The 16856-nt window shown below is 46.1% G+C and overlaps 1 protein-coding gene across 3 annotated transcripts in view; it reads left to right on the top strand.

The window, feature by feature from the left end:
• Positions 1-16856, top strand: part of tpk1 (thiamin pyrophosphokinase 1) — a 37138-nt gene that overhangs the window by 16563 nt on the left and 3719 nt on the right. For all 3 annotated transcript variants that reach the window (XM_067251367.1, XM_067251365.1, XM_067251366.1), the window contains one exon: positions 6406-6517. In XM_067251367.1, the coding sequence (XP_067107468.1) occupies positions 6406-6517 (112 nt within the window). The remainder of the gene's footprint in view (positions 1-6405; positions 6518-16856) is intronic.

Raw genomic sequence — 16856 nt, 5'->3', positions numbered from 1 at the left:
TTATCTGCAACCATCAGTCCTGGGATGTTTTGGCACAGTGTTTTTGCTATTCCAAGTTAATCATTTTAAAATCTAATAGATCATTAGAAAACCCTTCTGCAATAATGGCATTATAGCGGCAGGCTGTTGACCCTTCTTTAAGCTAGCTGAGTATCTGCGGCGTCAGCAATTGTGGCCTCGATAACAGGCTCAAAATAGCCCCAAACAAAGGACTTCCTCTTGAAACCCGTCAGTCTTTTCTTGTTCTGAGGCAATTCCGAGAAACTGAAGATCTCGTACAACGTTTTGCACTACTCCCTTCACAGACCCGCGCAAACCGGTTCTAACCGGAATAGGCCGAGGAGGGAGGGGAGGGCCTGGTGGACTGCCGGGCAAGAGGATTAGTGTCTGCGTCTGAGAAACAGACGCTTCCCAGGTCCTCTACATGAGCAGTTTTGTTAAACAGCTCCCCCTGCAAAACACCACTCTCAACGGAGACTCTGGCATGCTGACCTTCTAGGCAGAGCTGCAACGAAGAGGCCAGATCTCGGACTGGCCGATGACAAAAGATACAACGGAGACAGCGGACGGTGGAATTGGACAAGCTTGAGGTTGTTCGGATCACAAAGACCAAACGATGGATCCGGGAGGAGTGATAGAAGCCACCTGTCAGGTCTGGTCCCTGAGGTGGTCTGAGGGGGTTTCGGGGGTGGAGAACTGGGAGATGTTTGACAGGGTAAAGGGGTCTTGGAGAAGGAAGGCCATCACTCTGTTTTGCAACACCATACCCTGTGGATGGCGTTTGACTGGAGCACGTTTCCTCCCTCAATGCCACAAAGCACAGCTCCAAACTGTGAGAGATCTATTTAGGGAAGAGGCAATCAGCTGGTATTGTGTGTGTAACGGAATGGCCTGCACAGTCACAAGATCTCGACCCTGTTTAGCTGTTGTGGGAACAGCTTGACCGTGCGGTACTCGAGAAGCAAGAAGCAAGAGGAATCAAACCAATCCGGGTGGGAGGTGCTTCAGGAAGCTTGCGGTGAAATCTCCTCAGATTGCCTCAGCAAATTGACAACCAGAAGGCGGCAATCGCTGCTGTTGGCTGGTGCCGATTACTTGACAAAAACAACGTTTTTAAGGACACTTCTTTTTAAGGTTACTTCTAAACTTGTCAATGACTGTATTTCCAAATCAAACTCATTTCACTTATGTTTTAAAGGGAAACCAGGACATTTCTAAGTGACCCTGAACTATGGAACGGTACTACATATGATATGAACACAGGCACACAACACCAGACATACACGACGTACGCACACATTCACAACACACAACACACCCACACACACACATCATACGCATGCACATAGTTCCCCCTGTTCTCCTGTTGCCCTCGTTTGTTTGGCGAGCGTCTCATTTGTAGCAGAATAGCTTGCCTCGTTCTGTTTCTTCCCACCTGATTGAGTTCACAAGTCGACCGAGAGCCGAGATTTGGATTTGAATGTAATCTTTTCGCTTGAACGATATTACTACATAGTAGTCTGTCATGACTTCTAATAACATCATGTCACACTAAACATACAGTCTCTCTCTTTCTTGCTCTCTCTCTTTCTCTCTCTTTTTGTCTCCATCCCTTTCCCCCAACTCGCCCCTGTTCCCCTTGACTTCTCTCTCTCTCTTTTCCTCATCACTCTTGCTCGCTCTCTCTCGCGCTCCTATCCTGCCCACTCCCTCTCTTTCGCTCTCCCTCTTCTCTTTCTCCCTCGCCCACTCCCTCTCCCGCTTGCTCTCTTTTCATTGTTTGTCATTATTCCAAAGACATGTTGTCATTTACTGCTTCATAGCTGGACACCCCCAATTAATCTTTCTTGAGTGAAGGTACATTCATCTAATCTGTCAACGTTGTTCTGATTCAAGGAGAGAGAGAAGGGAGAAAGAAGAGAAGGGAAAGGAGAGAGATGGAGAGAGGGCGAGTAAAGAGGGAAAGAGGAGAAGAGAGCGAGGAGATGAGAGGAGTTGAGAGAGGAGAGGAGTAGAGAGAGGAGAGAAGAGAGGGAGGAGGAGAGGAGTTGAGAGAGGAGAGGAGTTGAGAGAGGAGAGGAGAGGAGAGAGGGAGGAGGAGGAGAGAAGAAAGTGCGAGAGTGCGGTACAGAAAGGAAGGTGAGTGTAACCTTACAAACAGGATGACGAGGCTCATTAGAGTCACAGTTGAGCGTGCAAACACCTCTCCGGTTTCCTTTTAAACTGTGGGCCACACTCGCACACACTCGCGCGAGGTAACGCTCAGACGACATTCAACACGCGCCGACACATTAAAGCGCACACGGCGACACAAAACAGCGCGCTCAATCCAAATCGCAGGCGGACGTTTTGACGAAGTTCCGAGGCGGGTGCGACACAGCAACATATGTGATACGTACGAAACAATGGGAGCGTGCTAGCTGCACTGAACAGAGCAAGGTGTCTGGGTCTGGTTCCTCCAAATAGATCCTTCTGTTCTCGCACGCACACAGGCGGGTGTTAGACATACGGCGCGCTTCACAAAGGTGTGGCTGATTTAAATGACAACGTCGGATTCAGCTGTTTGAGAACAATACACTATTTTCCTAAGTTAGGAGGGCACCTTGAGAACAGAGTGAAGTGTGTGTGTGTGTGCGCGGGCGTGTGTGTGTGTGTGTGTGTGGAGACTAGAATGCAGAAAGGCTGAAGGATAGCTTTGGTATCCTCTGCTGTACGTCGCTGTGTAGGGGATGGAGTATGAAGACCGTTTTCTACGATAGTCGTTTGCGTGTGTGTGTGTGTCAGGATCCATGTCTCTCTGTATTACTGGTTGGAGGGGGTAGGTATTAGAGGTCAGTCAAACCTGCTCATGTTAGTCTCCACTCTGAAGCTCAGCCATCCTAACTGCTTATACATCCACATGTCACAAAGCAGCTTACAACACACACACACACCTACACGCAGACACACACAGAGACGCACACAGACGCAACTTCTATCCGCTTTCGAGACTAACGCACACACTCACAAATGTTTATACGCACAACACACGCACACACAGCCCCAGGGCTAGTTCATCAGAAGAGTACTCCTCTCCAAGTTTCTCTGGAACTTTCCCTCCCTCCCTCCGGCTCCCTCTGCAAACGAGAGGAAAACATTTTGAAATGAACCCTTTCATGGAGGCAATGTTTGTATGTTCAGCAGCCATCATTATTTCCCATTTATCCCTGTGTCTGTCTGTCTCTCTGTGTGCGTGTGTGGGTGTGCATGTTTCTGTGTGTGTGTGGATGTCTGTACCTGTGTGCGTCCCTGAGTGAGTGTGTGTTTGTCTGTGTGTGTGTGTGTGTGTGTCTGTGTGTCAGTTGTATGTGTGTGAGGAAGAAAAAGTTCAATGTCAACTTTTCTTCTTTCAGCAACAGGGTCTTTATATAAAGATGGTAATTTAACCTCAAACCTACACACTCTTGAACTAATATCAGACGGATTCAAAGTGTGTGTGAATGGTGTAGAAGGGAGAGTAGGTTACATTACATTACATTTACATTTTACATTTAGTCATTTTGCAGACGCTCTTATCCAGAGCGACTTACAGTAAGTACAGGGACATTCCCCCCCAGGCAAGTAGGGTGAAGTGCCTTGCCCAAGGACACAACGTCATTTTGCACAGCCGGGAATCGAACTGGCAACCTTCAGATTACTAGCCCGATTCCCTAACCGCTCAGCCACCTGACCCCCAGGTTGCTATGAACCAGACCACCAAAGAGACGGGCTCACAGGTAGAAGGAAAAGGCACGATTCAGACCATGACACAACAAAGACGGATGATGCGGTGATCCGGGTCGCAACCCACCAACCCAGGTCAGGGCCCCCGTGGGTTGTCCCCGCCCCGACCCCTCCCAGGTCTCGCTGGGGGACATGGGAAGGCAGCGGCAGGTGTCGAGCGCTGACCCCTGGATCTCTTCTGGTGGTGGGGACATGTGGCTTCCCGGGGGGGGGGGGGGGGGGGGTCCAGTCCTCCCTGCACCAGGGGCAGCTGAGCCGGGCCTTAATCAGCACCCCGCTCCACTGAAGCTGAACCTGCTGGACTCAGGAGAGGGGAGAGCCTCGAGCCAGAGGGAGACTGAGGGAGAAAGGGTTCAAGGGTGAGAGAGAGAGAGAGAGAGAGAGAAAGAGAGAGAGAGAGAGGGGGAGACGGGGAGAGGGGGAGAGGGAGAAACCCTCGAACAATGAACAGTACCCGAAGAATACTGACAAAATTGGGCCATGCAGTCAATGCAAAAAACACAGAAATCATGGTCATACAAAAAAAAAGTCCAAATGTCAGGAAAAGAGGCACATATTCACACCGGGAAACAAAACTGGAACGCACATACTTAGGCCTACAAATGACAGCGTCCGGTAGCTTCCGCTTGGCAGTGAATGCACTTAAAGAAAAAGCTAGTAGAGCTTTCTTTGCAATCAAACAGCACTAACAAACCAGTTACCACACCTCCCTCTCAGTCCATCACCCCCTTACTAACACCAAACAGAATACAACTAATTACAACAGAAAACAAAAAATCCTATCTAGAACTCTGGGGAAAAGAAACCAAAACACGAAACAAATTAGATTGGGGCCTAAACAGAAACTACGAAATGGCTGAATATCTAGGCTATATATTGTCAAGGATGTAAAGCTGAGCCAGCTGCTCATTAAATACAGTGACCACACTCTTGCAATCGAAAAAGGAAGACAGAGATCAATATCTCCAAAAATGCAACCCGTTAATTAAAGACTCCACACAGCTTGATGTAAACTAGAAATTAAGGATATCTCTGGACGAAGGGCGTACAGCAAGTCTTGCCGCTAGATATGTATCTCAATGTCACAACCTGACGGACAGTGAATCAACCTTGTGTGATTGTTAAAACCTTTCCGTATCTTAACATGTATGAATACATATTACTTTTCTCCAACTCGCTATGCTACTGCTATTTTGTTATATTATCAATGTTTTACTCCTTATTATATGTTATGAATGATATATACAGTACTGTGCATAAGTCTTTGGCACCCAATATTTTTTACACAAATAATGTCTTATACTGTATTTCTTCAATTAAATGCTACAGCCTTTCTTTTTCGATCAGGGCGGTGTGTACACGAGGGCAGCTTTAATTAATATTATTTAATTTAAATTTAATTTAATTAAGAACAACATAAGAATTGCGCAAAGCTATGTATTAATTAGTAGGCGACATCTCTGGTGTCTCGTCGGTGAGGAGGCAGATGAGAATAATAGTGATGCAGAAAGTTTTGTTCTGTACTTATTTGTAGTAAAATAATTATATAATGTAATTAAATATTTTTTTTATTTGTGCAGCAATATAAAAGTGCAATTTTGCTAAACTTTTTGTTTAGCAAAAAAAAAGCATTTTTCCTTAACCTTTTTTATTTTTATAGTGTCTAAGACTTTTTGCACAGTACTGTATGTAAAATACATATTATATTGTCCCTTCAATGTGGACTGCTTTGGCAATATTGCTCAACCCGAACAGTCATGCCAATAAAATATTCTGAACTGGAGAGAGAGAGAGAGAGAGAGAGAGAGAGAGAGAGAGAGAGAGAGAGAGAGAGACTGAGGGAGAGAGAGAGAGGAAGAAAGAGAAGGTCGTCGTTTGGCTCCCGTTCTGGCGTGAGCAAGCCAACCCGGGCGGAGCCAGGCTCCCAGGAGGAGTTGTTTACAGTGCGTTGTTTCCTGTCGTCCACTAAAACACACGTGAGAGCAGCTCGCCTGTCTCAAGTCTCCTGAACGCTACGCTTCACTGCCGTCTGAGTCTCTGGTGCGTTTGTGTGTCCGTGTGTGTTTGCGCGTGTGTGTGTATATGTCCGTCCGAGAGAGAGAGAGAGAGAGAGAGAGAGAGAGAGAGAAGTAAACTTTTGTTCTTTCGGTGACACTGTCTTTTTATAAAGGTGGTAATTTGACTTCAAACCTGCACACCCTTCAACTAGTATCAGACTGATTCAAAGTGTGTGTGAGTGTGCATTCTCCAGAGAAGGTGTAATTGTTAATTATCACATAAGGACTAAGATGTGGTTGAGCTCTGATGTTACAGCAGGCTTGGTCCATCAACAATCAGGAGATCATCATCCTCAGTCCTGATGCATCGTCATCATGATGAAGAAATTTGTATTTTTATTATAACTTTATTTGAATTTTAAGGTCATATTTTTTGATGACTAATTGTTATCTCCCTCTCTTCCACCTCCTCCTCTTTCCCTCTCTCTCTGTCTCTCCTCCATATCCTCCTATCTCTCTCCCCTCCATCTCTTCCCATCCCTCCCCCATCACTCTCTCTTCCCCTTCTCTTCAATCACTCCTTTGCTCCCCATCTTCTCTCTCTTTCCCTTATACCTTATACCCCTCCCCTCTCTCTCCCCCCCAGGAGAGGATCTACAGGTTAGGTGTGAGTACAGGATTAGAAGGCCCCTGGTGTAGTCTCATCCCAGTGGGGGGGCCGTGTCGAACACACACCACCGGGCTCAAGTGGAACCTGGGTATGTCCTCACACACGCACGTGCACATACGCACACACGCATGCACGTACAGTAGGGTTCAAGAGTCGGAGACCGCTAGTCAGGATATGTCTATTATGAATTTGTTTCGAATGGAATACTACTCCCTTTCCATTGCTGATGATAATACAGCTTAAAGGTGCTGTAAAGTGGAATTGAAAATGAGTTTTAAGTTCATCACACCACAGAAGAATGTGTTGTTAACTACCCATCCAAATTCGAATGAAAAAAAACACTGACAAGTATGTCAAATTTGGCTTTGAAATTGAGAGAAAATCAGCAGTCTCCTCTGCTTGAGACGGGGGGGCATGTCGCCTGAAGGAGCAGAAGCTCCGACCCCTTGAATGAATTGAATTTAGCAACAACAGCAACAACTAGCTAAATCAATTGCAGATATCAGAACAGACCAACCTGCAGTCTCTGAGTGTTTTATGTGTTAATTACTTTGTCTTTGCATCGTTCCAGCTGAGTAACAGAATGCAGGTTATATAAACCATCTGTGATCTGACGTAGATAGGTGGCTGTGACGTAGATAGGTTGGGTTTTGCCCCGCCTATACAAACCTGAGCTGAAAACGGGTGAAAAACTGTTCAACTGTCTAACTGTGCGACAAAGTTTTGGCGCTTTGCACATGCTTTCAGCCACTCATTTCACACGTATTTAATGTACTGAGAGGCAAATCATGGAATTTGCTTTACAGCACCTTTAACAATTTGAAAAGCTTAATCTTTAAAACATTTTTACACCTATAGCTATTTCAGAATAGCTATAGGTGTAATAGCTTAAGTATTTGGTATTTTCGTTTCAAAAAAATTGTTTGCTTTAATGACAGCGTGCATGGACTCCACAAGGTAACGCGAAACCTTATGAACTGTGTTATCCCATCAGGATCTGACAGTGTTCCAAAGAGCTTCTTGTGATGTCACAGAATGCTTGTCTGTCTCAGTCTCCCACGATATGTTCAATGTGTTCACTGACTTTTGGACCCTATAATATGCACGCGCGCACACACTCACACAAACACGCACGGGCGCACACAAACACACGCACACACTCTGAGTTTTTTCTTTTCTCTTTCGTGCTCACTCTGAATCTCTTCTGTGTTTGTCATCAAAGTATTGATATAGCAAAGTCAAAGCCCTCCCTTCACACGCATCCCCCCCCCCCCTCTCCTCCAGCCCCCTGTGGTATCTCCCAGTCCTGAGCCTGGTGCCCAGCTGTGTTCTTAATGAGTTGGCACAGACCACTGAACTCCTAATACAGGGGGGGCCCTGGGCCGTCTGGCAGGTGGATTACGTAATGAGTTATTCCCAGAGACAGAAACAGGAGTGTGTGTGTGTGTGTGTGTGTGTGCAGGTGTGTTTGTGTGTCGCAAGTGAGTGTCTGTGTGTGTGTGTGTGTGTTACAGGTGAGTGTTACAGGTGTGTGTGTGTGTTGCGTGTGGGGGTGTGTGTTACAGGTGAGAGTGTGTTGCAGGTGAAAGTGTGTGTGTCCAGCCTCTCTGTTTATGAGTGGTGGGATTAGCCACAGTGTGGCGCTTCCTCATCTGGCCCAGGGCGGGTCTCCACCTGTATGCTAATGAGACAGACTGCTAAAGGACAGCCTTCCCCGGATTAAGCACTCCGAATTACAAGCATAATTAATCACACGCATAATTAAAAGAGTTGAGAGGAACTGATTTCCCTCGGGGATTGAAAGGAAAGATTGGGAGATGGAATAGAGCTCACTCAGTTGATGCAGCCACTCATAGGTTGGTGCCAGTGTCCAAAGTTTGTCTTGTTTTTTGTGTGTGTGTGCGCGTTTTCGTGTGTGTGTGTGATTCACGGGAAAGTAACTACAGTCTCTGTTGACAAGAGAGACTCTTTAGATGTTCACGCTGATGATCATTTTAGTTTAAACAGCCTATGTTGTAAATAATGGATGAAGAGTGTGTGTGTGTGTCTGTGTGCGTGCGTGCGTATTTTTTTGTTAGTCAGATGCCAGGGACTAACAGTCCCGTTTTAAGTGACACTTTAAAAAAGACAACACATTTTTGTTTTGTTTGCATGACAATCGTAACACACATGCTTAATGGCAGGATGTAAAAGAGCTTGTGCCATGGGCCTCTGAAACTGAAGGCCATGGTTTTATTCAAACATTTGAGCACCATCAGTGTACTTTAGATGATATGTTGTATGATATTGTAGCGGGGTTTGCTCGTTTAAAGATAGAAATATTTAATTTATCATAAAGTCTCGGGGCACCACCGTAATATTGGTTTAGGACATTAGGGAATCCTATGTTTAATATGTAATAATCAGTCTCATCTTTAGGAATGAATTCGTTCTAAGTGTAGAGACAATCGTAACATCAGTGAACACGCACGTCAAAATATCTTTACAATGAATTTATTCAAGTAAGGTAAACAGATCTTATGAACAAGTTGGATTATGGGTTTGATATGAGAGATTGGTTTCAATGAACAGAATGAAATGGTCTAACTTAAAGAAAGACAGAAATTGTACAGTCAATGATTACATCCTTACAAATCATAAACAGAGCTCACGCCAATGCCATGTCGAGGAGGAAAGAGCTTTAGCCATAGTTACGTTTGATCAGGGGTTGATGTTGAGGGCGGTTTGCGCCAAAGGTCCATTTGACGAATCTGAAGTCACAGCGCGGCTGTGCTGGGTCATGTGACTGAGTCTGCGGGATCTCAGTGAAGTCGCATTTGGAATTGCGTTTTTGGTTCTTCTGTTGAAACGTCCAGATAGTGACGCGTTCACTATGAAGTTGAATCTCAGGAGAAGCTTGGCGACGTCCTTTGGAACGCCAATCCTGATGGCGTTCATGCCATGGTCGGTTTTGCTGGAGTCAGAGATTGATGGTCATCTTAGGGCTTTATACAGTTCGAGAGAGGACCCGTCTGGGGTCAGATGTGGATTGGGGGAAGCTGGGTTCTCAACTCCCCCCTCCTTCCTTCACACCTACCAAAGGTGTGATCTGATCTCTGGCTGGTTCATTCGATGGTTCAAATATTGTTCTGGACATCTTGGTACAGTTACAAAATATAGTTGAATGATTTTTTTATTATGATAGCTTCGTGTAGATACCAAGAATGACTTGGTTATCTTTCAGGAAGAAGGAGTTGTTACTAGAATCAAGATTTCAGTGAACACAACATTAAAACAAAGTAACAAACATAACACAAATATCCCTCTCATAAGTATCCACCTTGTACTCTTGTGGTAAAGGTGAAGTTTCAAGAACTTTCCTCAAAAGTTCTGATCAAGGTATGTTCTTTGTTCAAATCGCCGCCGAAACGGATAGCAAATGGTCGCTGGAGACGTGTTGTCTAAATCAGGCCCTTTGAAGCTTGCAAGCTAGCAGGAGGGCTGATTAGGTAGATTGGGGAAGTCCCCCCCCCCCCCAATTCTATGGTTCCTTTGCATCGGCGTTCGGTGGGTAATCAGCATACTGAGGGTGTCACAAGGGCTGATTAGGTTTGTCTGATGTGATTGAATCACTCTTCAGGTGTGGCAAGATGTTGGCTCTGTGTGGTCTGGTGGACCTCACTACAATATGATGGACATGTTAGGATGTGATCTGGACATGTTAGGATGTGATCATCTGGACATGTTAGGATGTGATCAGGACATGTTAGGATGTGATCTGGACATGTTAGGATGTGATCTGGACATGTTAGTATGTGATCATCTGGACATGTTAGGATGTAATCTGGACATGTTAGGATGTGATCTGGACATGTTAGGATGTGATCAGGACATGTTAGGATGTGATCTGGACATGTTAGGATGTGATCTGGACATGTTAGGATGTGATCTGGACATGTTAGGATGTAATTAGCTTGATGGCATTGTGAAGCAGGGCTAAGCTGAGTGCAGTCCTATTGGAGACAGTAGCTGAGTGTAGTCCTATAAGAGACAGAGTAACTCTTTCACGATTGATCGTGCTAGGAGACAAGCAGAGGAACTTGATTATGTGAGATGTGTGTGTGTGTGTGTGCGTGTGTGTGTTTAAGTGTGATGAAATGTTTTTTGAGATGTCAGACAGAAGCCTCTGGCACTGCACTATTTAGCACAACATGAAAGAGTCCTAATTCAGTTTGATATCACACACACACAAACACCCAATTACAACATGTAAACAGACAGGTAGGTCTGGAGAAAGGCATCCTTATTTCTGGATGGAAGGTCATCTGTTGCTGGAGGAAATGAATGACTGTGGCATGCACACACACACATACACACACACACACACATACACACAGGCAGATGATCCAGTGACATGTTTGCATGTGTATAAGCTGCTAGTGTTCTGTCCCCCTGGGTGACATTTTAATAAAGCTATGGGGAATACCGAGACACATGTGACCTGGAGAGAGGGATGAGGGGAGGAAAGCAGGGGAACCAAGCTGAGAAAGAGGAAGGAGGAAGAGGGATGGATGCCAACACGCATCCTTGGAGGAAGATGATGGTGCGGAAAAGTCGTGTCACCGTCGCCGTCACAGCCCTATGAACCTCCTCCTCTCCCTCCTCCCCCTCTCCCTCCTCCTTCTCTCCCTCTTCGCCCCTCCTCCCCCTCCTCTTCCCCCTCCTCCAGTGCTTGAGTCCCTCTTTTCCTCGTTCCTCCTCTTTTCCCTTCTCTCTGACCGTCCTTTTCTTCCGACTGACGCTTCCGTCTTTCCCCGTCCTCTGTTCCCATTTCTCTTTGTTTTCATCTTAATCCCTTTTTTTCTTGGCCCTCGGTGAACTCCTGAGTCGTACCACAAGGTCAGAGGTCGTAGGTCGTCCACGGAACGCCGCAACTGTCATCGCTTCTTATTATTTTACGCCCCAATGTTTTGCGAAACCACTTAGGGGTTTTTATTCATGTAAATGGGGGAACGTCACGGAGATTGTGAATTGCGTCTGTCTTTGAAGTGTGAGTGAGAGAGAGAGAGAGAGAGAGAGAGAGAGAGAGAGAGAGAGAGAGAGAGAGAGAGAGAGAGAGAGAGAGAGAGAGAGAGAGAGAGAGAGAGAGAGAGAGAGAGAGAGAGAGAGAGAGAGAGAGAGAGAGAGAGAGAGAGAGAGAGAGAGAGAGAGAGAGAGAGAGAGAGAGAGAGAGAGAGAGAGAGAGAGAGAGAGAGAGAGAGAGAGAGACATATTAAGGTCATGAATCTTTTTTTGGCTACTGTCCATGTTTTATACCAAGCTCTGTGTAGCCACTGTGGGTCTCCTGATCCCAGAAGCAGAACACGTCTGGAATGTTCTCCTCATTCCCCTTCCAGAATGTTCTCCTCATTCCCCTTCCAGAATGTTCTCTTCATTCCGCCTCTGAAATGGTGCTCCTAAATCTCAACACCAGCGTTGTTCCGATGACATATGTTTATGACAGGGGTGTGTTCCACACTAGCACACACTCACACGCACACACACACGGCAGGTGAGGAGAATGACATTCCTGGAGAGATAATTCTTCCTAGATGGCATTCCAGACTAGGTGACGTGTACGCCATAAGCCAGAGACCAGTCAGGAATCCCAATAGCACATCTCTCCTTTATCAGTAGGTACAGTACGCAGGCATGACTGGCTGGAAAATGGGAAATTCCTGGAAATATGAAATTGGGAGCTCTGCAAAGGAAGAAGAGACAGAGAGAGGAGAGATGGAGAGAGAGAAGAGATGGAAATAGAGAAGAGATGGAGAGAGGAGAGATAGAGAGAGAGAGACGGTTGTTGTGAGCTGTGGTTCAGAAAGGGAGAGACAGAGGAGAGAGATAGAGAAAGATGTGGCATTTAAACTTGTGTGCAACTCCAAAGTTAGTCTCGGAGGAGGACACATAAGAGGCTGGCAGAGATGGATCTATCAGCCCAATAACATGTTTATTAAGATGAAGGCCTGGAGTCCAGGCCTCACAAACACTCGCTGAATTTGATTAGACAGTATTGTGCGCATGTAAATATGGGTGTAAATATGTGTGTGTATGCGTGTGTGTATGTGTGTAAGTTATTTCTTGCTCAGGAGAACCTGAAAGGAAGTGCTGACTCGTGCTTCCTGCTCTCAGCAGACTGGAGGAGATCCTCACTCACATCCTTCACTGTTGCTCTGTCCTACATCACACCGTGTGTGTGTGTGTGTGGGGGGGGGGGGGGGTAGCTCGAGGCCCAGGAAAAGGTGTGTGCCATTTGTGTGTGTGTGCGTGTTTGTGGGTAAACCGGAAGGATTCAGTGTCAAACAGGGTGTTGATGTACGGAAGCCACCCACTACCCCCCCCCCCACACACACACACACACAAACACACACACACACACTCATCCAGCACTGACTACCCTACATTGATTGAAGTGAATCATTAAAGGCAATTTGTTGCCGCGGCACTCTTGAACCAGTTGAGCAGTGTGTATGTGACTGTGTGTGTGTGTGTGTGTGTGCGGGTGTGTGTGTCTTTGGGAGCAGTCGGGGGCTGGAGAGTCTTCCAGTCGCTGTCTTTGTTTACTCTGATTATAATGTTTAGATGGAGCAATATGACTAGTACTAATGACGCTCACTCGCACATGCACACACGCGTACACATACACACTGATCTGGAGAAAACGTACTGTAGAAGAAATGAGAAGTGTTAATCATTGGTATTATGTTGTGGTGTGTGTGTGTGTGTGTGTGTGTGTGTGTGTGTGTGTGTGTGTGTGTGTGTGTGTGTGTGTGTGTGTGTGTGTGTGAGTGAGTGTGTTCACCATTTGTATTCTTCCACTATGATAACTGGGAATCCCAAGGAGTTTCAGGGAGGTCATTATGTGTTCATAAAAGCAGACACACACACACACACACACACACGCTGGTGGAGCAATCTGTGTGAGTGAGTTTACAGAAAAACTGCAAATGTTTAAAAGAGATGAAGGAGGTCGGGTGGAAAGTAAAAGAGAGGGAGAGAGAGGAGGAGGAGGAGGAGAAGAGAGAGAGACAGAGGGAGAGAAAGAGAGGGAGGGAGAGAGAGAAAGAGGAAAGCAAGGGCACGGTAAGAGAGGGAGACAGGAAAAGAGAGGGAGATGGAGAAAGAGAGAAGAGCACAAGGTAGAGACATGCTGAGGAAAAGCGATCGACTGGTATGTTGCAGTCATTTTTTGCTGTGGAATTATTATTTTTCCCCGTGTCTGGTGGTTCCTTTGCATTGTGCCAAGTAAATACAAACATGCTGTGAAACTGAAATACTGTTCGAACTCTTAGAGCTCTTCAGATCCTTGATCTTTGTTGTACTTCCTACATGCACATACAAACACTATTTGTATGCGTCTTTGGACCCTTTTTGTACAGACCATAACTTTATTGACCCAAACACAATGCAGTCTATCCATTAAGGGTTTAGAGGTCAGTCTTGGCAGCCCAGTCATCCTGTCTGAAGCGCTTACAGTTTAGAATAACTTTGTTTGAAAAATGCATCACATTTGCTGAATCAGGTAAGCGAGGAGCGAAGCCAGTTAAAAAGAGCTAAATTAGACAGGAAATGATTGTTCTGGGACAGTGTGTGTGTGTGTTTGTTCTCTCTGGAGTCAGATCTTTGTGATTCATTGCTTTCTGATCTGACAGCTCAATATTAAAAAGCCTTCAACCTGCTCCAGACAATGAGAGTTATAGGGCTGCATGACAGGTGTGTGTGTGTAATTGTGGGCGTGTACTTGGGTGTGTGTTTATTTGTGTATGCGTGTGTCTGTGCGCGTGTGTGTATGTGTGTGCTTGGAGGTGTGTGTGTGTGCCGGTGTGTCTTGGGCGTGTAGTTGTGTGTATTTGTGGGCTTGTGTGTGTGTGTGTGTGTGTGTATATTTGTGTCCTTGTGTGCCTGGAGTTGTGGGGATGCTTGTGTGTGTTGTGTGTTTGGGGGTTTGTGTGTAACATGCTGAGTCATGCTACTCTCAGCTTAACTGGATCCACATTGTGAAACCTTCCTTACTCTGATGTTTGAATAACTCTCATCTCCAGCCATGTCTGTCTCAGAACCAGGACCTGGGTCTAAACAATGCATCATGTTGTGTGTGTGTGAAAGCGACAGTGTGTGTGTGTCTTCTGAAAAGCAATGCTTAACAAGCTTTCTCTAGCTAAAATAGCATACAAGTTGGATAAGTGCCAGTTCCATTACAATTCCTCGTCTAACCACCACACTCACTCTCTCTCTCTCTCTCACACACACACACACACACACACACACACACACACACACACACTACAGACCCTAGAATGAGACTGAGGTTCACATGGAATATACACACATTCCACACACACACCTGCCCATGCTGTGCCAGACACAGGGGAAAGACAATGAAGACCTACTCTCTGAAATGGCGTCCAACTGACACAGGACCTTCAAATGACCCAGCAGATGGGACACACACACACACTCCAACCCACACACCGTCTCTCACACACACACTCAATCAAACACACACACACAGTCAGCAGGTGCAAAACCTGACAGAGGGACACACGTAAACTCTTTCCCCTGCTCCCTAACACACACACACACAGCTGAGAAGTCTGGAGGGAATCTTGGAAAAGGAAATGATTCTGAAGTCTTAATTAAAAGTAAACTTTGCTCGAGATTAGAAACTTGGTAGGTGCCCTTAGTTAATAGGAGCATTCTCGTATGAAATATCACCACCCCCAAGAAATGCTAAAACTTTGGCTGTGGAGGCGTCTGTGTGTGGGCGCTTGTGTGTGTGTGTATGAACCAGATTTATACGTAAACATATTATGTGTGTGTGCATGCATGTGTTTTTGTGCTTTTTTTCCTCTCTTCTCTTCCGTCTCACTCTTTCTCTTTCCTGTGTAATAAAGTGGAACTGTTGGAGGTGCTGGAACAATAAAGTGGTTTAATCCATCACACTGTTCTGTCCTGGTCAACAAGTCTTACCAGTCCTTAAACAAACCGCCTGAGGCCAACAGGCCATCGCTTTCTCGCTCTCTCTCTGTCTCTCTCTGTGTCTCTCTCTGTCTCACTCTCTCCAACTCTCCTTTTGTCCCTCCTCTCTCGCCCTCCTCACGCCTTCTCTGTGTCTCACCTCGGTCTCTCTTTCATTCTCTCTCCTTCTGTTTCTGTCCCCTCTCTCGCTCTGTCTTTTTCCCCTCCCTGTCTCTCTGTCTCCTGTTTTGGTCCCCCCCTTCTCTGCGTGTCTCTCACCTTATCTCTCTGTCTGCACCCTCTGTGCTATTTTGTTTTCTTCGAAGTGACTTCATATTTGTTTTTTTGCACAGCCTCGAGAAATGGCTCCGTGCTCGTCTCTACCCAACACTCTTTTTCCAGCTCGTTCTCTCTCTCTTTATCTCTCTCTCTTTCTCACAAACACTCATGCAGCATACCCAATACATTTTTGCTCGCGCTCGCTCTTCCACCTTCATCCACACATTATTTCTCTCGCTCAAACACACACACAGCAGAATACATCTATTTTTCCTTATCTTCAGCCGCACCTAACGCGTGACACCTTCCGCGCTAAGTGTTTGGGTGGAGTGTGTCAAGGACCGTGTTGTCGTAACGGCGTGTTTCGCACTCTCACCTTGGAACTGTCTACTGAAGCTGTTCCCTTCTTCTATCTCTCTCTCTCTCTCTTTACCTTATACCCCCCTGTTTATCCTCTAACCTATTCAGTCTCTTCCTCGTCTCCCTTTCTCTCTTCTCCTCGCTCTTTCGCCCTCCCTCCCTCCCTCGTCCTCTTGGCTCCATCTCATAACTCCTCTCTCTCTCTTCCTCTCACTCAAGGTCTGGGGGAGTTGAAGGAAATGAGTAGTAGAGTGTGTTCTCTGAGGTGGCGTCGAGGCGAGTAGCATGGTTTGGTTTTTATTTTCAGGGAGACAGGAGATGAACCACTTCTGAACCTCTGGGACACGGCACGCCCATACATACATAAACTCTCTCAGATACACACTAATGATCTCACACACATGCACACACACACTTATTGATTTATTGATGAGCATATCCCGACCCTCACCTCAGTTCATCCCACTAACAAAATCACACACCCTTTCAATTTCTATGGATCTGAATGTGTTTACAGCAGGCACACACACACCCACACGCACGCATAATCATGTTTGTGCTCGTTAAAATGACTCCTGACATAAACAGAAGAGGACGCCTTGGAGGATAGAGGTCAGGCCAGCCATTCTTCTATGACCTCAGTCTCCTAGCCTAGCCTAGCCTAGCGCTGCATCCATAAACATTTAATAGGAAGCGCTATCAACGCCCGGCAGACGCTAACGCTATCTGAGCGCCCGATAAAACCGGTTCAAACAGAGGGGAGCGACAGGAAGGGCGAGGACATCTCTCCCATCGGAATCTCCGGGCCGCGT

Source organism: Osmerus mordax, chromosome 15 (assembly GCF_038355195.1).
Source record: "Osmerus mordax isolate fOsmMor3 chromosome 15, fOsmMor3.pri, whole genome shotgun sequence".
NCBI classification, from domain to species: Eukaryota; Metazoa; Chordata; class Actinopteri; order Osmeriformes; family Osmeridae; genus Osmerus; species Osmerus mordax.
This window is presented reverse-complemented; position numbering and strand designations above follow the sequence as displayed.